Source organism: Struthio camelus, chromosome 8 (genome assembly GCF_040807025.1).
Source record: "Struthio camelus isolate bStrCam1 chromosome 8, bStrCam1.hap1, whole genome shotgun sequence".
Taxonomy (NCBI): domain Eukaryota; kingdom Metazoa; phylum Chordata; class Aves; order Struthioniformes; family Struthionidae; genus Struthio; species Struthio camelus.
The window spans coordinates 36,071,840-36,095,285 of NC_090949.1; the positions used below are offsets into that span (position 1 = coordinate 36,071,840).

Sequence of the window (23,446 nt, forward strand, 5' to 3'; positions counted from 1 at the left end):
ATGGCAGAGTTGATTAAAAAAGCTCTGATTTTTTTGCTATTAATAGCATAGTCTGATTCCACTCTTAGGCTTTCAGTGCCTAGAGGAGGATGAATTCTGCAGGACTGAGTGGTCAAAAAAAGCATACAAAGAAAGTAACCCCCTGCCTACCCAGATATGATCATACTCGGGGGCTTTCCAATATCATTCTTCCTAATTTGGGAACCAGGACAAGTAACAAATCTTTAGTAAATGCTCCAGTAGGCATCTTGCTTTGCCAGGGCTCAGCCTAGGTGTGCAGCTTTGCAGAAAACCTCTCCCAAATATCTCCAGTTGGATTCTCAAAGCAGGAAAGTAAAGGAGATGATTCATGCAATTAGGGTTCATGCATTTAGGATTCATGCATGTTTCAGTGATCATGAATGCCAACCCCTCCTCAAGCATTTATAAAATTAACTGCGTTATGTGCCAACAGTTAGCTGTTGATTATCTCTTTAAAATAAGCAGTGATGGGTCTGCTTTTCAGAGGTTTGGTAATTTCCTTTCTTTGCTTTGTTTGAAGAATATTGGCAAATATTTTCACATCTGGATTTATGTATTAAATGTCTCCTATAGTGTATAAAACAAAGCACCTAATGAAAGAAATATGTCCATTTAACTCCTGTTTTAGCTTTGATTCTGTTTTAGGAATAACTGTTACCACACTCACAAAAGATTGAAGAAACATTTCCCATTGTAAGGGCATCAGTGTTGGAAGGGGTGTGAATTTTTTTTTTTTAAATATACTTTGAATTCTGTCTCTGCTAGTCTGACTCTTCCTGCTCTGTTTATTGCTATTGAAGTTCAAGTTTGCTTGGAAAGTAGCAAACAGAGTCTTAGTTGCTTTAAATAAATATAAATCTTTTTTTCCAGCAGTTTATGTTTTTCCTTTTAAACAATGCCAGGGATATTTCTGAATACCCTCTTCCCCCTCACGCAAAAAGCACTCATTTAATGCAACGTTAGCGAGAGTTCTGGCTAACCTGAAATGCTGTACCGTGCTGAAGTGTTTCTACCATGCAGCTCAAGTTTAAAAAAAAAAAAAAAAGAATTAAAGACGTTGCATGGTCCCTGTATTCACCTCGGGATGGGTTGTGACAAATTGAAAACTACCTGCAGCGTTGTGGGAATCCTTTAAGGTTAAAATCATCCGGGGCACAAAGCAGCTGCAATGCCCAAAGACCATATAATCCCTTATCACAGCGCCTTAGCGGCGTGGAAGGCTGCAGGCGGGCTGCCGGCGCTGGGCGCGTTTCACCCGTAACGAATCGCCAAAAGCAAGACAAACGCTCTAAGCCCTCGGGTAGGCCTGGACGAATGCAAGTGCCAGCTCCCCGTAGGGACATTTTGTTACAGAATCGCGTGTGAAGTGCTTTACCCTTTTGTGCGTGTGATTGATTTCAGTGACGAGTATGAAGAGGACGGTTTTTGCCAGCCCTACAGGGGGATCGCTTGTGCAAGATTTATTGGAAATCGAACCATATACATGGAGTCTTTACACATGCAAGGTGAAATAGAAAATCAGATTACAGGTGGGTGAAAAATAACATTTCTTTCTTTTCCAAGAAGCTGTCTTTTTTTCCCAAAAGCTACCAGAGTTTGATAACTGGCAATGCTGTATCTATTTGCTCTTTACCCTCTTGTGCTGTGAGCTTCCCACCGCAGAGCTCACTCGGGCTCCTGCGTGGCACAGTGTCCGTGGAGAGAGTCATCTGAAGAGTCAGGAGGATCTGAGCAGGCTTCGTGTCTCTGCTCGTGTCCTTCCCCCAGAAGAAGCTAACGGGTTTGTCCGAGGAGAAGGGGCTGTGCGCGTACAGCTAACGTGAGCGGTTCACAGCTAGGCCACCTTGTGCTGTTATCTGAGAAGTGAAGAGACCAACCGTAGGCGATTATTATGTGGTCGAGGTTGTTTAGAAGAGCCATAGGTGCTGGAAGAGGCCGCCTCAGTAGTTCAGCTGGTAGCATTTTCCTTTAGATTTAGAAAAGAACCGTGTTTCATCATTTTGGTGGGAGACCCTGCTGATAGGGGTGCTGCATTCAAGCTCAGGCCTCATAAACATCAGGATACTCATCTACCTTTTTATGTAAGTTGACCTTGGCTGGATCCCAGCCACAGTAACTCTCTGCTCTATATACTTTCTTCTGTCAATGAAAACAACATTATTATTAACTTCTAATGTAATTAGTGCTCTGTATTTCTGGAAGACATGTTCATCACCTGAAAATAACAGTCACGATGGGAAGCAAGGGTTATGCTGCAAAGGCGAGAGCGCAGGAATAAAACTTGCACCAGGTTAAGTAAAATCCTTTTGTATATATTCCAGCTGCCTTCACCATGATTGGCACCTCCAGTCATTTGTCTGATAAATGCTCCCAGTTTGCCATTCCGTCGCTGTGCCATTATGCTTTCCCCTACTGCGATGAGACCTCGTCCGCTCCCAAGCCACGAGACCTGTGCCGGGATGAATGTGAAATCCTGGAAAACGTCCTGTGTCAGACAGAGTATATTTTTGCAAGATCTAATCCCATGATTCTGATGAGATTAAAGCTGCCCAACTGTGAAGATCTTCCCCAGCCAGATAGCCCGGAAGCTGTAAATTGTATCCGCATTGGAATTCCAATGGCTGATCCTATAAATAAAAGTAAGTGAAAACTCATTGTGCTTCCAAGCAAAAAATGCCGATGTTGGATCTAACTGCTTCTGCCTCACAATTAGAGCTAGCGCTGGGCTTTGCAAACTCCCAGAAGCTGTAGTCACAGATTACCGAGCTCCTGCAATGCTGCGCTGACTAGTCCAGAGCGAGCAGAAATTCAGAACGTTTTTCTTGAACTGTCGCTGGGTTTATGCTAAAAGCTGTTTACTGGCCTCAGTCCTTCTCTAGTTAATGTTAAGGAGGAAACCCTGACTTCCCCGTAAACATTCGAATGTTGGGAAACAGCGATGGTTTCAGCACAGCCTCCGTGTGCTCCCCTCGACAGCCTGATGTACCCTGGCAGGACCGTGGGTGCAGTTCGGGAGCGCTGACCAGCATGGGCACGTTCATAGGATCAGGATCCTGCCTGCCCCTACCTAATTGGGCCTAATTGTAGGTATCGCCCGAGCTCCCTCTTTCGATCAGGCTGGGCTACCGCCCAGCTGGGACCTTTGTGCATCTGCATAGGCAGATAGAAAATGTGGCTCCCGCAAATTCTCTGCCTTCCTATCAAAATAAAGCATGCAATGCAGGTTCCCACTGTAGTTTTGACTTCTTTTGTGTATCTTATATTAAAAATGCTTGACATAAGCTGTTTTCATTACAGAGCCATAAGCTTTAAATCCTCCCAGGAATGCGAATGCAAAGCAGGCGCTGTGTTACAGCCACGGCAAATTGGGAGCCCTCACTCCCGAGCTGGGTCTCCAGGCCTCGGGCCAGCAGAAACGCGTTCAGTCTCCACGAGGTCAATGACACTCGCGCTGGCCGCCGAGGACAGGAGCGCTCCGCCTTACCCCCGTCAATCATTGCCGTCATTTTTTTTTTTCCCCGCAGATCACAAATGCTACAACAGCACAGGCGTGGACTACCGGGGGACAGTGAGCGTGACGCGGTCGGGGCGGCAGTGCCAGCCGTGGGTGTCGCAGTACCCCCACGCGCACACCTTCACGGCCGTGCGCTACCCCGAGCTCAACGGGGGCCACTCGTACTGCCGCAACCCCGGCAGCCAGAAGGAAGCCCCGTGGTGCTTCACCTTGGACGAGAACTTCAAGTCTGAGCTTTGTGACGTCCCGGCGTGCGGTAATTACCAGCCTCTTACCTTCCGTTTTAAAAGGAAAAATGGGGTGCTGCTTTATCGTAGGAAGAAAACATCCGCGCGGTCGTGCTGCGACACACGTTCAGCGGAGCTGTGCGCAGGATGACTCTTTTGACTCCCTGAAAATAGCGCTCTAGGGAAGAAGCCTGCAGACAGCGTCTGTAGCTACAGCCACGGCATCCAAACCAAGCAACACCGGCACCCTGGGGAAACCTTTGAGCGCTCCCTGCCCGTGCATCGGGTGGGCTGCTGAAGTGGTAGCGTGACAATATTTGAGTAAGGAACGTGAAGCTCCCCCGAAGGCGCTGAAGCAGCAATGCTTCACCAGGGCGCAGGTTCCAGGCTTGCAAGGTGACCCGTACAACTGAGAGGAGCGCTTAGCCCACATAAAATAGGGTCACCCAGTTGGCACTCTTGACACTGAGCCACCAAGTAGTTGTAAAACGTTCTCCGTTTTACTTTAAGATCCATTTTAATAAATGCAGACTTCACTTAATACAGCTCAGGCCCTGTTTAAAAAATAGAGATGGTCTTGCCAAATCTCACTAGCTGTATTTTAGCGTTGAGTTTACAGAACTGCCCTCGCTGGATTTTGGTTTTGTAAAATGAGCAGTAATTGAGATTCAGCTCTCATTTTATTCTCAACTGAGACATGGAGGAAGTGGTGGAAGACCAGAATAAATGTTTCCTAGATGTTTGATCTGCTTTAAAAAATAACAATATTGATAGCGTGCCAAGAAAGCGTACAGCTATTTGCATGGACATGCCAGAAATGCACCTAGAAATGTTCTGGAAATTCCCGATAGAAACTTTCACACAAAATTTCAAGTTGTCACAGTAACGTTACCTTTCCCTGGGAAAAGGGGGTATGTTTTGATGTAACTGCTCTATAGCCAGAACCAAATTAAATTATTTCTGGTTATGGCTGTGGACATTCCTTTACTCAGACATGTTCTGAGCGCGCTCCAAAGTCTTCGTCAATTAATGGAAAGATTGCCATGGGTGCCAAAAAGGGATCTAAATTATGTTCTTACTGAAAGAGGAGGAAGCACAGACAATCTGGGCTATATAGCATGCATCTCAAGCCTTCTCCAAAATTCGTATGTGCTTGTTAGAAGCCTTTATCTCTTTCCCTATTATTCTAGTGCGTGTAACTTGCATTATTTTTCTTGTTGATTAGGTACAGTGATAGACTGACCGCAAAAAAAAAAAAAAGTAGTATGAAATATATATATGGGTATATATACATAAACTGTGCCAGAGGTCTTTTTCAGCCCTTTAGTACCAAAATCTGGGTCTAAGTAACAGTCAGCAGGACTCCCTGTAATGTAGTTGGCTCCCTGATTTGCACGTTGAGACCTACCCGGCGGCGGGCACAGACGCTCAGGCGGCTCAGCAGGTGCCCGGCCCCGCAGAAGCAGCTGAACCCGAGCGGGTTCGGGCAGATCAGACTGGACGAGCTCAGGGGTCTCTGCATTTCCACAGCCAGCCATGCCGTTCGCCTTTCTTTGCTCCACAGCGCTGTCGCTGTGCGACCTTTCGGCCGAGCCCGTGCACCTTCTGTGTTTTCCGTATTTTTGCTTTCCACCTGGGATAAGTGGGAGTCGAGGAGGAGGCTGCTCTCTCTAGTAGGGTCTGAGATCCTGGGACTGGTTGTCTTTTGATCTGAAGTAGCTGAAAGCAGGGCACTTTTGGACGCGTTGCAAAAGCCTGTGATTTCAACGTTTTACTAGGAAATAAATGAGATAGGCTGGCTGGCTTGAAGAATGCCTGACAAGGATTTTAATTACCTTTCACCATTGCATTAAACTGTACCCACTGTGCCAGTTATATGGCGTTATTATTTTAAATGCAGACAAGTAGAGCTATATCAGGTGAGTAGTAATTTAATTGTTGAATGTTAATCTGCATGTTAAAAACAAAATACCACGTGGGACTTGCATTCTGCTGGTTTTGTACTGGCTGAAAGAGCCATTTGAGGCATATTTTAACAAGTATTGTGCATTCTGCCTCACCAGGACATGCTTAGATGGGAAATGGATTTAATTGGGATGGCTCCCAAGAAACCTATTAACCTAATGAGCCTTATTGGTGGGGGCTGCTACTTAGTAAGAATAATAGTTCCATTTGCCTGGAAGAGCTCAGGTGATGAACTAGCGCCTAGGTTTCTGTCTGCCTCCTGTTGATGCTCTCTCTTCCTTTCAACAGTATCTTCCAGTTGTCTCAGAAACTGCAATAGATTCAACGGTTAGGTAAAAATCTGTCGTCTTGTCTGTGGGAAGATGTGAGGCTTTGCAAAGGCACTGCCCGGTCCTCTCTCGTTCCCCACTGGCTTTAGAGCTGTTTGGGCTTCCTCTCCGCTCAGTTAAAACACAGATGGCACAGCTTAATCGAAAACAAGGGGTCAAAAAAGAGCATGTGGGGGGAGCATAGGGACAGAGCGAGCCTGTAAGAGGAGAGAGGTTATGCAAAGTGACATCCAGAAACATTTGAACTTTGCCTCTGTCACAACTTGAGCCAAGCCCAAGCTTCAGATCAAGTTCATGTTTAATTAAGAGCACGAAAGATTATCTGTGTGGGCCTCTAAGCACTTCTACAGATCCAGCTTGGAAAATGCAGACAAACAAACTCAAATGACCCTGCATGAATAATAAAACAGTCCCCATTCGGCAGAATTGACTAAGCCTGATCCTGCCGCAGACGTTCACCATCTTCTCACAAACTGCTGGGCTACGATAACCCTCCTGCAGATCAAGGTGATCTTCTAGGTTTGCTGGGTGCCCTTTAGCTCTTGTTTGCATCCATGCATACTTATGCTTTGAATCTTGGGAAAGCTCATGCGAAATACCTGCCTGCTGCAGAGACCAGCGCCAGCTTCAGCAGCCGCCAGGCTGAGCGGCACGGGGAAGGCACGTCCCTGTGAGCCGAGCCGGCGGGGCTGCCACCCAGCCCGGGGAATCAGAGCAAGCTAGCTCCTTCCAGTGCCCCTGGCCTCTCCTGCTGGCCCCTTTCTCCAAGCTTTGGGGAGCCAGAAGTCAGCTGGAGGATGGTGAATGTCCGATGTCCCAGCTGCGCCTTGCTGGGCAGTGATAGAAGAGGGTTTCATGTTTCTAAAATTAATTACTTGCTCCCTATCTGTGAAGAAAGCTGTGTGCAGAGGGAGCGAGAACTGCAGCTAGCCGTCGCACTACGTTAAATAAACCAGCTTCCCAAGACCTCTTCTGAATCCTTCTTTTCCTCAGTCTGTATCCAGGTTGTACCCATGCTCTAGCTTTCCTTTGAGCTATCATCGCTGTGTCCTATTTGCCAGCTTGCCAAGATGCCCGTTGTCAGTATAGACTTGGTAGAAGTTTAGTTTTTTTCCATTAGTCCATTAAACCTATTAAGACCAAGTCCTCAGGGTGTAACTTCTTTTTTAAAAATTATGCTACAACTTTGCTCTGTGTTTGGACTTTTTAAGCCCCTTTTCCTGACTCCATGATAAGTAGCGTTGCTAGTCCGCTCCTGAGGTTTATCAGATTAATTTTTGGCCCTGCTGCCAAAAGTGTCGTCTCTGTTTCTTGCCATTTCCCTGGATTTCCTCACATTTCCCATGTATTCTCCCACTTCTTCTGCTCTGGAGTCCTTAATCCTTCTGCTCCTGCCTCTCACAGCTAACTTTGTCCCCAGCATTTCTGCTGCACCCCAGTTCTGCCGACCCCCCCGTTCCTGTAACTGTGCTCTTACCTCTGGGCTCCTGCTAGGGACGTGGTTGCAACATGCTTGGTATATATAAATTGCACGTTCTTTAAGACAGGGGCGGTCTGTTACAATTCATGGTCAGACTGTAATTGATGTCCATCCTGTCCTCTAGCAATTACTGTAATATTCACAGTGGCTAGCGTAGGCCATAACCTGACAGCAGATCATACTCATGCTGACGTGTGGGTACGATAACACGCAGCGTGTACCCGAGCAGGCATACACATGCAGTTTCTGTTAATAAAGAAATAAAGAAGCCTTCAGAGTGGATTGCAATAGTATTACCCGTCATACATTTTATCCTTCTCAACACTTCTAGTTGACACGGGGATGGATGTATTCTGCTGTGTGGGCTACGTCATGTGTTGGGGTTTTTTTCATCATGTTTTTCTTTCTTTCTCCCCTTTTTCCTGAAACAGATTCTAAGGATTCCAAGGAAAAGAATAAAATGGAAATCCTGTATATCCTGGTGCCAAGTGTTACTATTCCCCTGGCTATAGCCTTGCTCTTCTTCTTCATCTGTATCTGCCGCAACAATCAGAAGTCATCCTCCCCGCCAGTTCAAAGGCAGCCCAAACACGTACGAGGACAAAACGTAGAGATGTCCATGCTCAACGCCTATAAACCAAAGGTAATCCTGCCGCGCCGTTCTGCTTCGCCGTTTGCGGTCGGTGAAAGCAGGCAGCGGAGCACTTGGATCAGTTCAGCCCTGCAACGTTACCGAGCCGACTTCCAGTGCGCTCTTGGAAAGTGCTTTTCTTGTCAGCAGCGTAGCAAGTGTCCTGCTGGCCCTGCGGAGGTCCTGCGCCATGTGTCTGCGTATCTCGATAAATCAGGGCTGCAGGGTTTTGTAAGAAAGGCAGGAGCAATTGCTTTCCTTATTTGGGGGCTTGGCTTATGTTAGAAAGTAGTGCGGCGAAAGATGTGAGTCTGCATTTTCTCGGACAGCTTTTTCATGGTCTGCTGGAGTCTCATGTCATCTTTCACTCAGCCGAAATTGCCCCGGAAAGATTTGTTCCGTGTTTGTTCAGGCTGACCCATGCTCGCGGTGCCAAGACGTTGCCAAAACAGAGCCTCGAGAATCTCCCCGCAGCTGGGGCCGGCGGGCTGCTGCGGCGGGCTGGCGCGTACGGCCCTGCTCACAGAGGCATTTAGCAGCTCTTGTGGCTGCTATTGTTTTGCTTCGCTGTAATCCCAGCTTCATGAGGCTTTTTTTTTTTTTAAATCGGTTAAGTCTTACGCGTGATTACCCTTGAGCTGCTTGCTTATTAGCAGGCCAGCCGATTTGCAAACGTATACACCAACCCCCTTCGGGCTGCAAATGAGTTCTGCCACCTGCAGGCAGAAAAAGGTCCTGAGAAGACGATTTAATTTTTTGCACCGTGCCAATTCTCTAATAACTTGATGGAAACCGTTCTTTTGAAGCATTTCCGAGTGAAGTCAACATCTACAAGTAACGACAATAGAAGCTGTGTAGACTATGGTATCTGCAAAAGTCAGACATGCCTTTTGAGAAGTTGTTGTTTTTGTTAAATAGCAAAACGAATCCAAATTCTCCTTTCATGAGGTTTCCGCAAGGTGAACTGTAGGCGTTGCTTCTTCAGATAGTGCTGCCTCAGGCGTTCCTCCGGCGAAGCCAGGCAGGGAAGGGTGCGCTTGTACTTCAGGAGCTGTGTGCTCCATCTCTGGACGAGTTCAGGAATAGTTTTCTTTTTTAAGCTCAATAAAGCAGCCATGGGATGCAGCTATTGCTTGCTCTTAAATGTCAAGTTTCAGAATTAGCTTATAAAGAATTAATTGTTGCAGATTAGGGAAAATTACTTAAGTACGTAGTCCGCAGCGCTTGGAATTTGCAGGCACAGGCACAGCACGCTGTTGCAGGGCAAAACTGCAGCTCACTCGAAGCGTAGAAGGCTCTTTAAGTTAGCAGTAAAAGCAAAGCCCCTGGGCGGCTGCGCTGGAAAATACAGGGCTGCCTTTGCCCATTCGTAATACAAAATGCGCCCAGAGACCTTTTTCAGTGGCACAAGGCTACCGCTAGGATTCTTGTTTCGACTCGTTTTACCTACGCTGGGTGCTAATGCCAGTGCTGCCGTCAGTGATTCCAGCGCAACCGTGGCGCGGTCAGTCTGTCTGTCCGGGGTAGTCGGACAGACTTTGGTCTTTTGTTATATTCTAAATCCTCAGCCTCCCACGCACTGAGCCAGCAAGTGTAGCTTGTTTTTTCCTTTAAAGTTATTAATTTCCTCTTTCATGTGCAGCTTAGGGCAGTTGAAAGCATTATTCATTAATACGTGTTTAATACCCAAACGTAGATAACAGTACAAAACCCATTCAGTTAGATAAGTACCAAAATTAAATCTTGCATCCAACCTCCCTTGAATATTTTGATAAATTCGGATTTGTTTCTTGTCCCCTTTCTACTAAGTATTCGGGGTAAAATCCTGGCTAAACTGAAGATAATGGGAATATTGGCCTGATTTTAATGCGGTCACGGTTGTCACCTGGAGTACTGACACGCTGATGCCGTATGCACACAGCCCAGGAAAGCCACTTGCCCAGAAACGTTTGCAAATACAGCCCACGCTGTTTCCTTTTTGTGGTTAAAGTCATACACTGCAGAAAGCTTTCAATTTTATTTATGCTAATTCTGTATTTTCCTACTAGGAAAGCCAGCTCGCCCTGTTTCGAATGTTTTGATTGCCTTTCAAACAACATTTTAAAAGAAAGGAAGTAGAATCCTATTTTCAAATACTGCATCCAGGATTAATGTCAACTTTGGGTAAAAACACTCCAAGACTTCTAGCTCAAACTGGGGTGGATGTGTGTTTGCTCGTGCAAATAAAAATATTAGCATTTCATCCAAAAGCCTGTTTCAGTTTTTAAGGGATTTTAATTGCCTCAAAGAATATAATAAACTAAGCTCGTCTTGTCATTCAACTAATGGAAGGAGCCGATACGGAGATACAAGCGGTGGGCTTCACCCTTACTGCTCTCTCTTTGTACTCGGTTTACTTTGGCGTGCTGCCTCATATGTATTTTACACTTCCTTACATTTTGTACACCAGTGTATGACAAATACTTGTCAAACAAAAGCTAAGCAGATTTATAGCCGCTTAACTTGAAATGAGCCCTTCCTGCCAAAACTTTATGACTTCATTTTCTTTCATAGTTTTCCACTATGTTGGTTCAAACAGACGAACCCTGCCTGAGGTCGGACAGAGGTCATTTCACTTTCATTACTAAAATATAATTTACAATATGCCAGACCTAAACAAGTTTTAGCCTAAAGGATTTGTATAATATAAACCATCTGTTCCTCAACAATATAGCTAATTTCCTGCCATGACCATACAGTCTACTGCCTGCTTGCTTAAATGTCTTGACGATGATGATGATGATGATTTAAGCAGCATTTAGCTGAAAATTGTAAGTGGTCAATGCAGTTAGAATTCATTTATTCTAAGATGTCACTTTGTAATTTTTTTTAAATGTCAAGACTTTTCCTATATTACTCCTGTAAAGCTGCAGTGATAATATTCTAGGAATGCAAATGTTAAGGTTGACGTTGTTTCGCTAAATGTAGATCCAAAACTCATTAGCCTTTAATTACTACCTGCGGCAACAGTGAGGACCCTAAATGGCTGGCTTGGTGTGTAGGTGTTACAAGCAGGGGGGGAAGTTCGTGTCTGAAAATAATGCAACTGCTTTATGGCCTAAGAGTGAATATATGCACCCAAAATAACAACAGGGTTTGAAAAAAATGAGCCCTCCTCCTTTGGCCAGTGGCTCCTGTTTTTCCCGGTGACTCTGTCCTACATGTCTGAGGACTGACTACTCGGTCAGATGTGAGCAGAAATAATCTCTGTTGTACCCTGAAGAGTTAATGGAAAAGGCAAGTAAGAATTGGCTACAAGGACATAGTTTATTAGAAAAAAAAAAAAAAGAAAAAAGTTTTCTGTACGAAAACAGGCCCTGGCCCAGAAAACACTTCAGCATATACTTAACTTAAAGTATGTGAATTGCCTCAATTCCTGAAATTAGTCAGATTCAATTCTAAGTATATAAACGCTCAAGTGCTTTCCTTTGCTGAAACCCTGATGGTTCCTGTATATATTTATATCTATTACATATGACTTGTATCTGATCTCGTGCAGAGGATGAAAAGTAATGCTAAACTGAGTTTGGTGCAGGCTGCCCAGGGAGACTAGCAGGGCGTCCTGCGGCGACCCGTGCCCGGGCCGGATACGGGCGCCCGCCAGGCTGCGGCGGGCCTGGGCTGACGCCGGCGCACCGGTGCCCGGCGTGGCGTGCTGAGCGTGTGGCACGTGGGAACCGCAGCCCGGGGAGCTCTCACGTCTGGCTGCCTGGCTTCTCCAGGGCCTTGTTCCCCGACGCGGCAGTGACAGTGCATGGCGGCAGCAGAGGAGGCCAGGTGATTTTCTGCTGGCAGCCACATCACAGGACCGAGGAGATACACACTGTCCAGTGGGCGCTGGTGGGGAGGAAGCTTTTGCCCCTTTCATTTGACACCTGAACATCTTCCTTATGGAGTGCTGTTTAGTGCTGCAATAAGCTGCAGGTTCTCAGACTTCCTGTGCGAAAAGATCTTTTACTTAAAAGTACGTTTTCAGGCCTGTTTTTCTAACCCCTTTTTGTTGTCATTTTTTTTAACAGAGCAAGGCTAAGGAGTTGCCTCTGTCGGCTGTTCGTTTCATGGAAGAACTGGGTGAATGCGCTTTTGGCAAAATCTACAAGGGTCATCTCTACCTTCCCGGCATGGATCACGCTCAGCTTGTTGCGATCAAGACACTAAAAGACTTTAACAACCCCCAGCAGTGGGCCGAGTTCCAGCAAGAAGCGTCTCTTATGGCCGAGCTCCACCACCCTAACATCGTTTGCCTCTTAGGCGTTGTGACCCAGGAACAACCTGTCTGTATGCTTTTTGAGTACATGAACCAAGGAGACCTCCATGAATTTCTTATCATGCGATCGCCGCATTCAGATGTTGGATGTAGCAGCGATGAGGATGGAACTGTAAAATCCAGCTTGGACCACGGGGATTTCCTGCATATTGCAGTGCAGATCGCAGCAGGCATGGAATACTTATCGAGTCATTTTTTTGTCCATAAAGATCTTGCGGCTCGTAACATTTTAATTGGAGAACAACTTCATGTGAAAATTTCAGACCTTGGACTCTCGAGAGAAATCTACTCAGCAGATTATTACAGAGTTCAAAACAAATCTCTTCTGCCAATTCGCTGGATGCCACCAGAGGCAATTATGTATGGCAAGTTCTCTTCCGATTCCGATATTTGGTCATTTGGAGTCGTTTTGTGGGAGATATTCAGCTTTGGACTTCAACCATATTATGGATTTAGTAATCAAGAAGTCATAGAGATGATCAGGAAAAGACAACTGCTGCCATGCTCTGAAGACTGTCCTCCTCGAATGTATAGCCTGATGACAGAGTGCTGGCATGATCTTCCATCCCGGAGGCCGCGATTTAAAGAAATCCATGCCAGGCTGCGCTCTTGGGAGGGGCTTTCAAGTCACACCAGTTCCACCACCCCCTCAGGCGGGAATGCCACCACTCAAACAACTTCACTCAGTGCCAGTCCAGTTAGCAATCTAAGTAATCCTAGATACCCTAACTACATGTTTCCAGCACAAGGTATACCACAAGGCCAAATTGCCGGGTTCATCGGACCACCGATACCTCAAAATCAGCGCTATATTCCAATCAATGGGTACCCGATTCCGCCAGGATACGCTGCTTTCCCAGCTGCCCACTATCAACCGCAAGGTCCACCCCGGGTGATTCAGCACTGTCCTCCTCCAAAGAGTCGTTCGCCAAGCAGTGCCAGTGGATCCACCAGCACAGGGCACGTCACTAGTTTGCCATCCTCAGGATCCAACCAGGAAGCAAATATTCCTTTGCTATCTCATATGTCAATTCCTAGTCATCCGGGGGGAATTGGTATAACAGTTTTTGGAAACAAAACTCAAAAACCCTACAAAATTGACTCCAAGCAGTCTTCCCTATTAGGAGACTCCAGCATCCATGGACCTAACGAATCTATGATTTCAGCTGAATTGTAAATAAGTGAGGCCTTTGTAAATAGAACTATTTACAATACAAACTAGAAAGTCGTAGAAAAGATTTATATTCAAATATTTTATTAAAGATTCTTCTGGTTGTTTTAACAGACATTGCAACAAGTATCTTCTGTGAAGTTTAACTGCTTAACAGGACGGGCAGACTCAACCAGACAAAAATCATTGTGGTATGAATACTCGGCATTGTGAACGGACGCATTGTTTCTTTAAGTGCCACCAACAATTCAAAAAGGGGAAGGGGGATTTTTCTTCTAATAAAAACATTTTATCCTATGCTTTTTTCACAGCTTTCTAAACCTCTGATGTGGTTTAAATCACAGAAACGTTTTAATACTGAAAACTTATTTTAATATTTGTCTCTTTTTTTAGGAGATGCAAATATTCAGAGGTCTACTGGATGTGCAATTTCAGTTTCAATAGCTAGTTAAAATGTCTGTAAATTTTGCAGTCGAGGATTATGTTTCAAATATGTGATCTGAGAGCTGGATAAATTACTTCAGGTAGGATTCTGGTCTTCTGTTAAGTTGGGAGTCTGAGTTCAACCTCAGACCAAAAAAGTCATTTTCTGTTACAGCAAAATAGCTTGAGTTGTCCACTTGCATTCTGCGAAAATCATCTGCTATTGTCTGCTAAAGATAGCTGGAGTTGTAAGAAATTGCCTTAAAGGAAATGAAATTAAAATATTTTAATTTCAGAACCTGAATCAACTTAGTCAAAGTTAACATTTCATAATTTTTATGGATAGTTAAAGCAGAAATTTTATATCCTTTTGTTGCTATGCAACTGTTTAATGGAAAGGCTCCAAACCACAATTTTATATATGACAATCAGTTTTCCCAGGAATATTTATTGTTGCAGATCAATATATAATTTCAGTGACTCCAGTAACCCTGAAAAAAGGGAAGCTCACATTCCATCAGGCAGCAAATTCATTGATAGCGATTTTTGTCTATCAGTTCAAATAATGTGAATTAGTTTTAACTTTAGAAATATGGCATTTGTATTATTACTAAAATTCATTCAGGTATAAGCAATCTAGATTATTCATTTGAAACCACTTTAATGATTTACACAAGTACTGTGTACATTACAGTTTTTCACAAACTTTTTTGTACTGAATAGTATTTTTTGTTGTACACAGAATGAAAACAATCTTTGCTCAGTTGACAATGTTGTATAATATGACTTTATTTTTATCTTTTTGCACAAAAGTGTGATAATGTTTTGTACAGCAGAAGTGAAAATACATCTCTGCATTTTATATCTTGGTCTGTTTCTTTTTATTTTTAACCTGATGTAGATGTTCTTGAAATATATTATGGTGATATTCAGCCACTACCTTATACAAATATTTTTCTTTGTTTTCACTGCATGCATTTAATCACTGTATTACTTGATGATTGATTTTTTTTAATTATGGGCATTTCAATTAGGCAAGCATGAAAATGTAATAACAAAGGCTATTTTATAATTAAGATATGTGCATTTTTGTATTTCACGTGCCAGAGATGATATTAAACACTGATTATTTTATGCTGCTGTTTATTAAAACATTGTTTTAACATAAGTATATCAGTATTTCCTCCATTGTGGTATAAGATATTTGAAAAGTATTTAACAAAAAAGTAAAACCTGCTCACACAGCTCAGGTAGGGAGTGTCTGCTGAAATACTCACCTGAATGAGGCATGAGAGTTTTGCCGATAATAGTTAATAATTACTTAGGCGTAATATACTGAGGCTTAAATGAACATTGGATCATGCAAGTATTTCACGAGCACAGAAGAGAACAGGGATGGCATCCCACGTTGTGAGAATGAGACATTTTTGCTGTGATGTAATGGGTGCCGTTTAGCCCGGTACCAAGGGCTCCTCACTTAGCTTTTATGTGCCACTGCATCGTATGAGCTGTCACTGTATTGCTGCATCATCCTGAGCTGCCAGGTGTGATACTGTCCTTGCAGATGAAGAACTATCAGTAATTATACAGTAAGGACTTCAGTGACTGCTGAGATACTTTATGAATTTGAGATGTCATCTTCCACCAGGACTGAATTTAGGTCTGGATCAGTAACGTGTCAGGTAAAATTCAGTTTTGACTGGATTTGATTTTTGAAGAGAGAATTTTTGACAGGCCTTTATCAGATGTTCTCTCTGAACCATAGCTATTAACATCATCAGAGGCTAGAGAACAGCTCGCTCACTCACATACACATGTACCTTTGTAGCACTCTGTTGGTGTCCTGTTCAATAGAGTAAATGTCATTCTTGATCCAGCTTTTCTCTCATCTACTCCAGCATACTTTTTTTGAGTAGTCGCACCAGTGCAAACAATTCTTTTGCATCCTAAGCATCAAACACATTGAGAAAGTAAAAGTCACTTTTTTTTTAACCACTCTTTTATTGGCAGATTTCTTAGCATATACCATTAAAGGCTTGAAATTTCAGCAGTGCCAATTTAAAGTCAGTGAGCCACTTTATAAGTATCTAGTTTCAGAAACAAAAGAAACCATATGCAGCCAATCAAGTTTGTGGTCCTTATATTAGGCTGTTATTGCAAAAGCTTCAGTAAATAACATGCTGTAAATAACGGAGAAATAAGAATCTTTGCACCATGGCTGACCCAGATGTTCATGCAAAAACATGGCTGAAAAAGGTATCAAGATATCAAGATCAATGATATCAGGATATTTGCTTATCACCCTCAAGCAACAGCCCTCACTGAACGAGTTTATGAAGAAAAAGAAAGTGTCAGGAGGGCCCCTTTTCACATAGGAAAATTATATGTTCCTATGCTGGAAAAGAAGGGAGGGGAACCACCTGTCAAGAGACATCTAGACGGATGGTTTCTGCAAGTTGGGATGGCAAGTCATACAGGCCCCAGCAGGACAAATATGAACTGAACATGTTAATGCTGTAAGACAATTCATCCCATCAAGACAAGCATGAGCCACACTCAGGTAAAAACCTCTCTCACATCAGCGCGACATATACTTTTAGCAGCCACGGGACTGCCATCTTATGTAGGTAAGCACTGCTCTGGATGTGCAACTTTAATCACCCTGATAGGAAAACGGTAACCTAATACTTAATGGAGCAGCAGTGGGTGTGAATCATGAAGTTATCCCTGACACATTTTGTGGTTTTGTGTTTAAAAAGGAGCTACAACGCAAACACACTGAATTCTATTTAGTTTTTCCTTTATTTCAAAGTTAGCTGGATATTGAAGGTTAAAATATTTTTCAGATTCAGAGTCAGAAGTAAGACCAGCACTGAATGGTACACCTGAAAACTCCTATGAGAACCTCTTCCTTCCCCTCTGCCCCTCTCTCAAGTGAAGTTTATGAACGCTGAGGCTGAAATCACAATCAGGGAACAAATGTTAAAGCAGAGAGGCAGGAATTCATGAGGGAGCAATTAAAAGGAGAAAATAATCCTCTGAAAGCCAATTAGATAATGTGGAAAATAAATGTTGGCAACAATTAGGAAATTACTCCTCAGGTGGGAATGCAGACATACAGATGAAGGTTATTTTCATGGCAAATAAGGGATGAGGAAACTTCCACATTCCTAATGCTGGATACAAGAGTCATCACAGCTTCTTTCTTCAAAGAGACAGAACAGCCAAGACTGTTAGAAATGTAATAATGCATGGAGACGCTCTAGAGATTTGGAAATAAAACTCTGAATAAACAGTGTTTAGCAAGCCTTCAATCTGGACTATCTCATTCTCTCCAGATTAGTTATTTGTGTAAAAGAGAGTAAATATTTGCTGATTTAAAGACCAAAATGCAGAGACTGAAATGGAGATTTGTATCCTTTGTTCCCACAAAGGAGTGATTAGAGTGCTTTTTTGCGTTCTCTGGATTGAAAGCAGAAGGTAAAGCAGAGAACTCCTTGTGCAGAAACCTGGGCTGGGAAACTCAGAAATACCAGCGTATGTTTATCCAGAGCATGAGAAATTGTCAAAAAGGAATCCATTATTTGCTTTGCGTGAATAAGGATATCCAAGCAGTTTGCAGGCTTGGCAACGCTACATCACATTTGCTTGTTGTTCCCATACTGTTCTGTAACCTGCCTTCATCAGGAGAACTTTAAAATGTCCACCTAACTCAAAACACTCCTGACAGTTAAGTCAGGTAATACAAAAATTGTCTCAAGTACAAACACATGCTGTTCACCATGGACTCAGTTCTATGAAATGAGTACCTTCAATATCTTTTGGCTCCAGTTCCTGTATTTATCAAAAGGCATTTAGCTCTTTGGCAGGATGCATTCGTTTTAGGATGTCTAGAAGTTGTCTTTGCCTCCTCACAAAACCAAGGCTTTTGACCAAAAGACACCTAATTTCTTCCGCCTCATGTTGTTAAGCCTAGCTTGCACAAGGTAGGCCAGGCATTGCTCGGACTAGAATGAGAGTAGTGATATGGCCATGAATGTGCGCAGGAGAAACTAGCTGATACTAATTGGAAGAAGGAGAAGGAGCTAAGCCACCCTGTGTTCCTTCAGTCTGTGTCACACCACGCGTTAGGTGCAAGAAAGCACTAATGAAGCTGTGACTGTAGTATCTCTCCTTCAACTGCAAACATATGATGAATTAACTGGTTATAAATCATATATTGTAATTAGAAAATCAGGAATGTGGCAGAGCCAGAGGCAGTGAGAGAGGGCTGCCTACACATGACAAGGATGGTAGTCTCATTAATCTTGTAAAAAAATCTTTTCGTTGTTCCATATGGCTTGATATAAAACTTACTGAAAGCCATGCATATCTGCATTTATTTTAGCAGTGTTTGAATTAGGCTTTTTTTTTTTTAAGCTTCTGGAGAGTTTTAATGACATTGGTGAGACCCTGGTGCTTCAGTCTGTACCTATGAGAAATGCGTCTTGCAGCCCAAGTTCACAAGCAGCTCTGGTGTTTGTACAGGGTTAGTTAGAAAGCAGGTTCCCAAGCCAGTAAAACGAGACTAGCTCACACATTTGTTCCAAAGAGATTAAACTAGCTTGAGTTCCAAAGTCCTACAATAAACAAAATAAGCTAAAGGGTTTTTTTTGCCAAAAAAATGACAGTATCTTAGCTGTAAGTCACAATACTTTAACTAATATTTCTTTTAAAATATGAATTCATCATCTTTCTGTGGTCGAGGAACGGAAGGAGCAGGCATGCTGAGCAGAATCGCACCATCTCTTGTTCAGCTGGGGAACCTCAGTGGAAAAACCCAGGAAGCTGGGCTTCTGTCTGGTTTCAGCTAATGGAGAACAAATGTCTTCTGGAGAAGAAGCGCTGGTTGTGTTTCAGAACAGCACCTCCTCGGAGCACCTCCTTGTGTCCCCTCCGGATCTGCCCACTGACGTTGTCTTCAGTTCCTCCCCTGGACATCACAATACCGTCACGTTACGTGAGCCTGCACCTTTGTCCCAGCTCTTTGGTTTGTTGGAGACGGAGCCAACACGCTTATTTTAGTAAAGAGCTAGTAGCCAAACGATTCTCTGCTGTTAGCCTTACGGAAAGGGTGAAAGGGAGGAGGAGGGCTGACGATGCGGGGAGCAAGCTTAACTAACTCAGACGCAGTCGCACAAACCACATCCTCACGTTCCCCGCACGCATGCTTTCCTTTGGCTGCCGCCTCCACGGCTACGTTTTTGTGGCCCCCAAGCCTGCTTTCTGGGCAGGCCTGCAAGCCTCCCCCTTCGAGATGGGATGTTCCTGGAATCCGAGAAATAATTTTTATCTTGCCGCGGGCTTTCTTTTATAGGAGGGGAGAGCGTTGCCCCCAGGTCTGTCGCTCTCTATCCCATCATATTTCTTCCTGTTTGATCTCTCGAAGATTAAAGTTCAGTATATTTCAGGACAGTTATATTGCTGAGGTAATATAAAATTATTAAAAACAGAGAGAGAGACAATATTGTGACTACACATCAAAAGCGCTTCAAGACAAAGGAGGGAAAATTGACTCGAAACTGGAATTATTAGAAGCATCTGTGGTGTCCGTTATTTTCCATTTAACAGTGCAACACATTGTGGACTGGTGTCTCTTTCAAACCCGCAACCTGGTCCTGCCTTCACTGGCTGATTTGTACCCTAAAGATCTGTTTTTCTGCTCCGGTAGAGGGGCGCAGCAATGGCTGGGTGAAGAATTTTGACCTTAAGGTATAACCAAGGGAACGTTTTCCAGCGCAGCAACCTATAGCCTGCACAAAGGAAACGTCGGGTTATTTTTTTTTGCTCATCAGCGGAATTTAAAGCGAAACAGAAATATCTGTTAGATTCACAAGAAGCACATGCATTTATCAACCGCAACGGGCACTTGGGGAACAACGTGCGTACGTGTGTTTATAGAGGCGAGTACACGTATTTATACAGACTCAGATGTTTTCGGCACTCATTCCCGTAGTTCAAAAAGATGCAATAACATTTTGAAACAGTAACTAACAGAGACCAGGATAACATTCATTTCCAGGCACCCTGGGTGTAAACATTTAACTGAGCTTATGTGGGTCGAGCCAGAGCTGCAGAAAGCAGAAGCGCTGCACAGGTCCCTATAGAAGAGGCATTGCCAAGCCGCGTGGGGGAGAGCCAGATGAGGAGCCGAATACCTCACTCTTGTGGGGGGAAAAAAACAATAAGAAAAAAAATTTTTTTCCCTCAAGATTTTTCCAGAAAAAGCCCTCTCCCAGAGGGCGAGTGACCCGCTTCACCTCCGCGTGCAGTCAGCAGGTGAACAAAATGGCGGCGCGGTTGCTAGGCGACGCGCGGGCCGCGCCGCGCCGCCGCCGGGGGCGGGCGGGCTCGGCCGGGCCGGGCCGGGCCGGGCCGGGGCGGCTGGTGGAGGCGGCGGCGGCGGCCCCGCTTCGCCGCGGCGGATCTGGCTTCTGCGCCGCCATGTGCTGCCGGGCGCGGCGGCTGCTGGGACAGGAGTACCGGGAGCACCGAGCCGCCCGCCTCTTCGTGAGTAGCGGTCGACCGCCCCCGGGCAGCGGCGGCGCCCCGTGACATGGCGGCGGCCCCCGGCCCGGCCCGGCCCGCCCAGGGGGAGAGAGGCGGCGACGGCGGCACCCCAAACCCGGCCCTTTTTCCAGCCTCTCCCTAACTCCTTCACCGAGCAGTAAGCTGCTGTGGTGTTTCCTGGCCAAACGCTGGGTTTCCCCCATTCGGGGCGCGTTGGCCCCCTCGCCCCCAGCTTTCCGGCAGCAGAAATCGCAGTCTGCTGTCTTTTAACGACGGCTTGTGTCGTTTCCCCTTGGTGTTACCCCAAAAGCTTCAGCAGCACCGGCGTTGCTTAAACAACTGTTCTGGCCCGCCATCGCGCCGCTCTCGTAGGTCTTGCTGCTCCTCGGACTTGGCTGGGAAGCGCGGGCAGGGCGATGAGGACGGGCAGGGAGCCGGACGGCATCCGCCGAGAGGATACGTGCTGCTTTGCCATTGTGACGTTCAATAACGTATTGTCCTGCCTCTAAAATACTTTCACCAAAGAACTTGGAAAACTCCAAAGATTAATCTAGCTTTTTTTTTTTTTTTTTTTTTTTAAGGCAGATGAGTACTTCAGGGCTGAGCTTTATCTTCTTTTTGTTCATTTCATTTCTTCATTTCAGGGCATTTTTGCCAGGCCTGTCAGTGATAACTTCCTGGAATGGTTAGCTGAAATCCAAGGCCTCAAGGATTCGCTCTGGGAAGGTCTGTCGTGCACCTAAGGACAAAGTTTTCACAATATCGCATGCAACTTGTGCGTTTACTTCTGATGTTTCATCCTGTAGGTTTTGCTAAAAAATACTTTAAGCAGATGTAAGTGTGCAGTAATGTTCGGTTGGCTTTTTAGTGTTAGTTATCAGTGAAAACACGCTAGTTTTTTGTGTAACTTGTTTAATACACAGCATATGACGTCTGATCTCTGAGCAGATAATTGTGGTCTTTTCACATAATGCATCATTATTCAGGCTGTGGTTTTCGGAGGGGACTGAGAAAGCTAAACACAACTGGACCTGACTGAGCACAGAAGGAGTAAATGAAACAACACTGCTCAGATATAAACTTGGTGCTGTGCTTGATAAATGCAATGTAGCGTCTTACAGCTAATGTCTTTTTCTGTGATAGGGGCCGTTCTTCAGCTGTCACTGACATACAGTGAAAAGTACAATGATGTCCCTCCAACTGTTAAGTTCAACACCATTCCCTTCCATCCCAACGGTGAGGATTTATGGGAAAATTGCTAGTCATGTGGTCAGATGTTTTGAAAGTGTTTAACTTGGTATTTCAATTCCTTAAATTAGCGTTTCTTTAGTAAAAAGGAATGGATTCAGAATGCCCCAAGAAACACAATCCAGTCCTTCAAGCTTGGGATTCTCACCTGTGTCTAGATCTTTGTTTGCATGTTCAGGCTGCCCCCTTGGGTGGATCTGTTTTCTCTCTCTAACTGAAGGTCTAACTCCAGAACCTGCTGACTCCATGTGCATCAGTTTAGCAGTAACTTTCCAGAGTGCACAGTGAGACCACGTGGGACTGGAGCTCTGCAGATCACAGTATGTGAAAGAGAAGGAGCTGAAACAGTCACCCCCCTCTCATGGCGCTGGGATCAGTAAAAGAGACAACAGCATTCTCCTACCGTTTGCTGATAGCAGTTATTCCTGAAGCTCAACTGCTAGACATCTGTGGTGCCAGAGATATGAGCGAGGTCATTACTTTTGCGTATGGCAGTATTTTTTTATGGAAAGTCCCAGGCAAGTTGTGTAGGAATAGCTTCTCTGAAAACACGCTATTTCACGTTATTTAGGTAGCAAATGTGCTCATTCAGAGTAGCGGTTTGTCTGCACTGGAGTCACTCTTTTGTCTTTGCTGCAGTGTAGGCTTTACCCAGATGCCTAGCGTGTCTGCCCGTTCCTGTCTAGTAAATCTGGTGAAAGCTGTGGTGTGTAGCCCATGCTGAATTCCAGGTTTCTGTGGCTGAGTTTATGCTGGTACCTGACCTAAATACGACTGTCCCAAAAGTTTGCATCTGAACTTTTGCTGTCCTACCTCAGCCACTTCTCTTGTACAGAGACTCTGTAGTTTTTAAGATTAAACATAGAACGTTCTGAGCAGAAATCCTCCCCTTCCTGGCAGGATCTGCCAGGAGTGCCTGGGTATGGGCACTGGCTCAGACAAGCATGTTGCTATAATTCCTCCTGTGGTCATGCCATGCTCCGCTTGGACTTCTCCTGTGGAATCAGTGCAGGACAGCAACTACTGAGCAGTGTGAAGTGAACTGTCATTTACTGTGAACATAGTTTTCTATATGCATGGGCTGCTACTTTGCCAGATGGCCGTGGATTTCTTGGAAAATAGCTGTGCTGATGCCATAAGGATATTACTAGAGGAAAAGGAGGAAACTGAACGGTTAGATTTTTAACATGACTCCACGCAGTGGTCCTGACTGCTGGAAGAAGAGATGGATACAGAGCCGTAGGGACCTCTGCCAGAAGTACAACCGTGGTGGGGAAGGTCGTATCTGTAGAGATCTGTACAGAGTTCACTAGGGAGCAGGAACAGTGCAAGAACTTGCTTCTCGCTGAGAAAAGGGTGCTCACCTTCCTCTGGAAGGTCACTGCCGCTTCTCCCTTGGTACTCGGAGAGCTGCTTGCAGAGCCTGATAATTCCAATAGCTCCTATTGGGATTGGACAGGCTGTTCAGAGGGCAGCAGGTCCCAGTGGAAACAGCAACAGCTCTGTGACCGAGCTGCTATACCGAGGGTGGGATTCTGGGTGTGTAAAATCATCATTAGTTCCAGCCTTGAAGAGGGAGTAC

General features: G+C 44.8%; 2 protein-coding genes across 7 annotated transcripts in view; both read left to right on the forward strand.

The window, feature by feature from the left end:
- Positions 1 to 15,237, forward strand: part of ROR1 (receptor tyrosine kinase like orphan receptor 1) — a 171,531-nt gene extending 156,294 nt beyond the window's left edge. For both annotated transcript variants that reach the window (XM_068953427.1, XM_068953426.1), the window contains exons 5-9: positions 1,423 to 1,550; positions 2,343 to 2,660; positions 3,546 to 3,791; positions 7,968 to 8,179; positions 12,226 to 15,237. In XM_068953427.1, the coding sequence (XP_068809528.1) occupies positions 1,423 to 1,550; positions 2,343 to 2,660; positions 3,546 to 3,791; positions 7,968 to 8,179; positions 12,226 to 13,650 (2,329 nt within the window). In that variant the 3' untranslated portion in view covers positions 13,651 to 15,237. The remainder of the gene's footprint in view (positions 1 to 1,422; positions 1,551 to 2,342; positions 2,661 to 3,545; positions 3,792 to 7,967; positions 8,180 to 12,225) is intronic.
- A 5,222-nt stretch (positions 15,238 to 20,459) lies between these two features.
- The window catches only part of UBE2U (ubiquitin conjugating enzyme E2 U), a 29,371-nt gene continuing 26,384 nt past the window's right edge, over positions 20,460 to 23,446 (forward strand). For 3 of the 5 annotated variants that reach the window (XM_068953429.1, XM_068953428.1, XM_068953430.1), the window contains exons 1-3: positions 20,460 to 20,616; positions 21,261 to 21,342; positions 21,760 to 21,852. In XM_068953429.1, coding sequence (XP_068809530.1) covers positions 20,551 to 20,616; positions 21,261 to 21,342; positions 21,760 to 21,852 — 241 coding nt within the window. In that variant the 5' untranslated portion in view covers positions 20,460 to 20,550. The remainder of the gene's footprint in view (positions 20,617 to 21,260; positions 21,343 to 21,759; positions 21,853 to 23,446) is intronic. The other 2 variants (XM_068953431.1, XM_068953433.1) reach the window with 1 other exon arrangement.